Here is a 6883-nt window from a genome sequence, read left to right as displayed (position 1 = left end):
CACCAGCCCCGGCCGCCTGGGCTGCAAGGAGGGGAGGGGGGAGGGGCGGCCATCGGACGCAGCTGGGAGTCGGGGTGCACTGACACGCAGGTTCCCTAGAATCTGGCTCAAAACAGGAGAGGAGAAACCCGCCGGCCCCTGGGTGTGCCCTTGACCACAGATGTGGCCGCAGCCCAATGCCAGGGACCAGCTCTACCTTCCAATCTGCTCGGCCAGCTCCCTGGCCCGGTCACTCGTCTCCTGGGAGGAGTTCTCGCTGGCCATGTAGCAGGTGGTCAGCAGGCGCCCGCAGAGCTCTTGGGGGTCCTGGGGGGTGTAGCTGACCTGGCTGGTGATGGCCCGGATGTCGGCCAGCACGTCCTGATCTGAAATCGGGGGGCAGATGCCACTGTGCGCGAGGGGCCTGCACAGCTCAGGCCCTCTCCGTCACCCCAGAGTCCCGTCAGACAAGCAGCATCACCCATTTGTATACGCTAAGGGGATGTTTAACGTCATAGCATGTAGTGGGGGGACACGGACCCGGGTTTGCCTGACCCCAAAGCCTGTGATCTTTCCACTGGGCCCTGCTGAGAACAGACAGCGACAGTGAGCCTCTGTGGCATCGAGGACGGCCGTGTGGGCCCAGACCCCGGGGAAGGGACCGTAACGGCCAGGGACTTGGGCATGACGTTACGGCATCTGAGCACGTCCCCAAAGCCTCCTCCACCCACGATGCGTGCGACCCGAGTTTTCCCCTGGGGCCTCCCTCGGACCACGGATGTCACCTACTTCCGTTCCTCACGGCCTCGCAGACCTGGTGGCACATGGAGTAGACGAGGCAGGCGGTGGCCGCGCTGTCTATGCCGCCACTCAGGGGCAGGAAAAAGCCCGCCTGGAACGGGGCGACCAGACGCAGGCGTGAGCAGACCTCGGAGAAGCAGCGTGCCCCATGCTCGGCCCGCTCCACCCGCAAACCTCGGCCGGGACCCACGACAAAGCACGCGGGCGTCCGAGCTCCCGCTGGGGAGGAAAAAGACACCTGTGCCCCACCACTGTGAATTCTAGAGGGCGGACCTTTCACTGCGGAGAACGGCCAAGGCTGGTTCTCCACGGTCCGTCACAGACGGGCACGGCGCCCAAACCAGCGGGAGGTGGCGTCCTGGGCCCGTGCCAGCAGGCAGGAGCCCACCAGGACTCAGAGGCAGAGCCAAAAGCCCCGTGCGCCCTTTGGCCCCTGGCTATGGCAGACCAAGCTCCCTATCGAGTCGCAGTGAAGGAAGACTTCTGGTTGTTTGCGTTTAAAACCAAAATACCTAGCCCGCCGGAGACTCCATCGCTAACCAACTGGCGGAAGGAGCAGAGTGAGCCGGCGGCACTGAAGACTTACCTGTTGGCTACGTCTTAAGAAATCCCAGAGCCAGCAAGCAGGTCCGAGGCTGGGGAACAACGGGAAGCGTTAGGTTTGGGGGCTGCTGTCCTGGTCCGCGGCTCACCTGGGGGCAGGTGCCAAGGTGGGGCAGGGCCAGCAGAGCCGCCAGCAGCCCCGGGCTCCCGTGACATGCCGGTGAATTAGCACATTTTAATCTCAAAACAGCCCTGGCAGGTCGGTACTGGCCCCGGCCCCATTCTGAAATGGGGAAACTGGGCCACAGAAAGGAAGGACCTTTGTGTCAAGGTCTCAGTGCAAGGAAGTGGCACCCGGTGGTGTGGCTGTGACGTCCTCGCCCGCAGCCTGCAGCCCGCAGCCCCAGTGACCGTGACCGCCTCCCAACCAGTGGCTGCCCCAGGCCGGTAGAGAACCACTCGCCGTGCTTGCTCCGTGCGGCCTCTGCCGGGCAGACTGCCCAGCGCAGGGTGGGGCCGGGTGGCCCCGCGTCCTCCTGCAGGAGGGCCGCCCACCTGATCTCCTCGCCGACGCTGTGGTACTTCCACTCCAGAGCCTCAGACGGCGGCTCCAGCACGTCCTCGTGGTGCGAGAGGGCGAAGTCCACCTTCACGCGGGGGTACGGGCTCACCCGGCTGGCCTGCTGGCGGAGAGTCACGATACAATGACGTCCCCTCGGCACCCAAACCCTCACGGGGCCCCGACACGGACTGGAGAGCAGAAGGCTGTCAGCCGGCGGGACATGCACGGCAGGACAGTGGCAGGGGGCCCTTCGCTCTGCCCAGGACGCTGGGAGCCGACAGACGGACGGTCACAAGTGCTGGGCGGCCGTGGTGGCATCGAAACCCTCGCGTGCACGTCATGCGGGATTTGATGCGGGCAGTGCCTCATGAGACGAAGCAGGCCCGGCACGGGGCCCGGCGACCCCACGGGCAGGGGACACGTGGAAGTGGGGAGGTGCGTCAGCCCGCAGCCTGGGCCCACGCTCGTGACAGCCTTCTGCAGAGCGTGGACGGAACGTGGACGGAACGCGGAGACCACCCAAACGTCCGCGAGCAGATGAAAAGTATACCATTCACGAAACGGTCTTTGGCCATAAAAACGGACGAGGCGCTGACACCCGCCACCCATGGGTGGATCATGAAAACGCTGTGCCAAGTGAAAGAAGCCAGACACAGGGACCACGCGCGGTGGGACGTTTCGTGAGAAACGTCCAGAACGGGCAGGGCAGAGACGGGCAGCGGCCCAGCGGTCACCAGGCCTGGGGCAAGAAGGGGTGGCAGCCGCTGGTGCAGGGTTCTGTTCCAGCACGGAGCGGGGCGCCGGCTGCACGGGGTACGCGTGACGCACTGAAACCCCTGAACGATGCACCCAGCCCCGGGAGTCGCGGGCTGGAGGAGGGACAGCCCAGTCGAGCTGTCAGTGAACATGACAGAAAGCGTCTCCGGGGTCTGAGCAGCACCTACCGCCAGGTTGCGGGACGAAATCTCCGCCCTGTAGCTTCGCACGTCCTCCAGGTCCAGCGTGGCGGTGAGGACCTCCTGGAAGGGCGTTCCCAGAGAGGGCGTGAACTCGCGCTTCTCCCGCTCACGCCTGCCTCCCGAGGCCGGGACTGGGGACCTGTGGCCCCCTGGGGCACAGAGGGAGGGGAAGGCGGGCAGTGTCGACCACCCAAAGCCTTTCCCTTTTATTCATGGGACACAATTTTGCCACCAAACGTCGGCTGGGGTTTCTATTCTTAAAAAGACATGCGGGAGCGAGGGCCCCTTTTCTGCCTCGGGATCATGTGGAGACGGGATACTGGAGCTGCTGCAGCCATCCTGTGACCGCGAGGCGAGGCCACGCGAGGATGACGCCTGCGCAGAGGAAGGCCCCGCTGGGGTTGGCAGAGGAGCAGCACGCAGCCCCGGCGACCCACGCCAGAGTCACGTGGGTGTGGGCTAAAAATTCAGAACCCTAGGGGTCTGACTCTGGGGGCCTGGGTGGCACCCGGCACCTGCGGGGGCCCCTGGTGCAGGCGAGCCCCGCCCACCCGCCAGTCCACGCCCCCCAGGTGCCTGCGGTGTAGACGTCCGGCCAATGTCTGGGCCAAGCCGGGCGGACTGCGCGGAAAGCACGGCTCCGGCGGGCGTGCCGCACACCGAGGCGCTCGCGCGCACCTGGCTTTCCCTTCCACCCCCTCCGCGTTCCCCGCGGCTAATACTGGATGACCGAGGCCTCTGGGGACACTGGGGACGCTGTCACTTGGGAAGCGGCGCCTGGTGGACGGTCAGGAGCGTTCCTGCTGCAGCTGAGCTGCCAAGCCCTCGCCTCCCCGGGGGCAGGAAGATGCTGGGCGCCTTTCACGGGCACCTTTCACGGTCGGCTTCGCTCGGCCGCTTCGACCCTGCGGTTTGGTCTCCCAGCCACCTCCTGGCCGGCAGCGGTGCCTGCAGGCGGTGTCGCAGACCGCCCCCCGTGCTCCCCGAGGAAGTGAGGCAGGCGGGGTGACGCCGGAGGGGCCTGGAGAACTCGGGTTGCTCCATGCTCAAGCCCGCCCCCCGACACCGCGGCCCTTGGAAACGTGTTCCTTCTGTGCCCCCCGCCCCTGTGAGCAGCACCCACAGCACTGTTCCCCCAAAACCGAGAGCCGAAGGCGGCTGGGTCTAAGGGCAGGATGGGGGCTGCGTGCGAGGGAGCACCGTCACCCTGGATGGACGGTCCGAGCCACCCAGGGCGACCCTTCCGCTCACGCCGACTTCTGGGCGAACCAGAGCCGCCCCGTTGCGTGTGCGCCACTGGACTCCACGTCCACTTTCCAGCTTCACGGAAACAAAAGTGGGAGCCGCACGATTCTCGACGAGGACGCTCGTCGGCTCACTCCCGAGGCGTGACTTCGAGTCCCCAGTGCTGGCACCAGTCCACCACGCCCGTCACGTGCTCCCAAGGGAAGGAGGGGTCCCCCGCCTCTCGTTACTGCAAGGCCACCACCCCCACGGCGCCTGCCTGTTCGCTCGGCTCCCCAGTGCCACCTCGGGGTGACTGACTGCGTGTGGCGTGGGGCAGTGTGCAGGTGTGGCTGAGCAACCACTGAGGCTCTCTGCCCGGCGTCACTGCCGTGTGCTGTGTGGGGCCCCCCAACGCCTCTGCCGCCCACCGGGTGAAGAGGAAGCGAACAGGCAGGACACCCCCCGGGGCCGCACCGCGCACCCTGGTCATGGCGGGAACGGAGAAGGGGCTCTTACCACGTCGCCCAGAGAGAACTGGGAGCCCTGAGCAAACACGCTGCCGTTCATGGCGATCATGGCACAGCCGTCGTAGTAGAGCCGGTCCCCATCACAGCCCTTCTGATTGGCCAGCAGGTAAATCCCCCCGTTCTGGAAGACGCAGGGCCGGCGGCGGGTGTCCGGTGTGGTCCGTCACCTTCGCCTCCAGCGGCCCAAAGACAAGAGGCTCCGCCGAGCTGGCTCTGCAGTCCTCGGCCCCCGCCCCCACTCGGCCCTAGCTAGCGCCCCCACTGAACGAACGCACGCACACAGGGCCCAGACTGCGTGGAGCGATGGCGGATGCGCTTGGGTTCTGGGGGAACAGGTGTTACACAAACGTCTATTTCCCCCAATGGCCCCGAGAGGCAGCCTTGTCATCTCCATCACGGGACACACGGCAGAGCAGAAAACACAGACCCCGCATGATGAAGCCGAGACCCAAGGCCAGCTTAGCTGATGCCCCTGTCCTGCGCGTGACCGACCAACACGGCCTCACTGTGTCACGCTGCCCACCGAGAGGGGCAGACTCGTGGTGCTCCCCGCACCCTGCGTGACGCCGACAGGCAAGCGGCATGTCGTCATTCCCGGCTACCGCGTCACCTGTCCTGAGACAGTGCGATGCCACGTGCCCCGCGTCCCGCTTGAGAGCGGGGTGACGGCAGTGCTGTCCCATGGGGTGGATGTGAGGGCTGACCGAGGTCAGGCAGGTGGGCCCCCGGGGAGTCCGTGCGTGCTGGTCGTGCACGAGCCATGTCTAGTAGCACTGAAGGGCCACTGTGCCCTGCCGTGCCCTGCGCTGAGCAGGGCGTGCTCTGAGTGTGCGAGACAGGGGTGCGCACGCATGTCCCAGCGTCCCAGCCCGACGCCTACCTTGGAGGTGGCCATGGTCACCAGATCCACCCTGGCGTGGGCTTTGCGCAGCACGTGGTGGCTGCCTGAGGCGTTGGTGAAGATCTCCACGCCGTCCAGGCCCATGTCGATGTGCGGGCTGCGGGCAGAAGTGGGTTGAGAGACCGCTGTGCTCCCCAACTCGCCCTTCCAGCCTCCCAAACCCTCGGGGTGTCTCCACGGCCCACAGCCTTGACTCCAGGACGTCTGCAAATCCCCGGGTCTCCTGAGAGGACGGGGCTCGGGGCGGGCTGACCTGTGGGGCATCCAGAGCTCCTCGCAGACCTCGCTCCCGATGCAGGTGTCCTGGGTGGCCAGCACGGCGTCTCCGAAAGGCACGGTTTCCTGCAGTCAGGAGGCGAGAGGGCGTGAGACCCTCAGCTGTCCCCGTCTGCGCTACGTACTGACCTAGGACCCCAGACGTCACTCAGAAGACGTTCATGAAGGCCACCGTCTTGCTTCGAGCCCTAGACGTGTCCCTCCTCGACTCAGAGCACTGCCAGCCCAGGTGGCCCGGTGGCAGCTGGCGTCCCCCTGCTGGCCATTCCTGTCTGTAGTCACACATTCGTCAGCCGGCAGCTCACTGTGGCTGCGACAAACTGACTCAATCCCGGTGTTTCCGCTGGCGCAAATCGCCACCACCCTGTTTAATGAGATCAGCCCTCGTTTATCGAGGGCGCTCAGGGCCGGATACGGCGCTCAGCACTTTCTCTGTGTCATCGATGCACCTGACAGTTTGACCAGGAGGATCCCACGCCTGTGTCAGAAACGACCTCAGGCTTACTAAGTTCCAGAAACCCGAGAAAAGTCACCCAGATCCTGTGTGGCAGGACAGGAAGCGGAACGCGGGTGTGTCCGTCACCAAGAGCCGCATCACACACCACGCGTGCTGGCAGCCTCTGGGGCAGGATCCAGCACCCCTAATCCAGTTGCTCGGGGCCAGTTCGTGCAACCTGTCCTCAGTCAGCGAGACCGAGCAGAACCCCTCGCTGCAGACTGTACCCCACGTGGGTTTAGTGGGTCCCCACCTCGGTGAGTTCGGGGTATAATGGGATCCTAGGAGAACGGAAGGGGCATGTCTCACGGTAAGAGGACTGCTGCACGCACGCTACACACACGCGCACACACGTGCGCACACTCACAGTACAAACTCACACACGTGCACATATTCACACACGTGCGCTCACACATGTGCACTCACAGTACAAACTCACATGTGCACTCACACATGTACACATATTCACACAGCGTGGATAACCACACACGTGAGCATACACACATGCACACACACGCAGTCATACACTAACGCATGTGCGCACACGCTCACATACACTCATAATGTGCACATACACACACAAGCATACTGACACGTGGGCACACATGCACA

At 64.9% G+C, this 6883-nt stretch overlaps 1 protein-coding gene across 1 annotated transcript in view; it reads right to left on the bottom strand.

Annotated features, from left to right (window-relative positions):
* LOC105299517 (glutamine-dependent NAD(+) synthetase-like) overlaps positions 1-6883 on the bottom strand; it is a 43368-nt gene that overhangs the window by 13885 nt on the left and 22600 nt on the right. The window contains 8 exon segments of the mRNA XM_023537357.1: positions 4-365; positions 769-871; positions 1367-1415; positions 1879-2003; positions 2830-2904; positions 4588-4719; positions 5479-5596; positions 5753-5841. Coding sequence (XP_023393125.1) covers positions 4-365; positions 769-871; positions 1367-1415; positions 1879-2003; positions 2830-2904; positions 4588-4719; positions 5479-5596; positions 5753-5841 — 1053 coding nt within the window.

Source organism: Pteropus vampyrus, unplaced genomic scaffold (assembly GCF_000151845.1).
Source record: "Pteropus vampyrus isolate Shadow unplaced genomic scaffold, Pvam_2.0 Scaffold187, whole genome shotgun sequence".
Classification (NCBI taxonomy): domain Eukaryota; kingdom Metazoa; phylum Chordata; class Mammalia; order Chiroptera; family Pteropodidae; genus Pteropus; species Pteropus vampyrus.
This window is presented reverse-complemented; position numbering and strand designations above follow the sequence as displayed.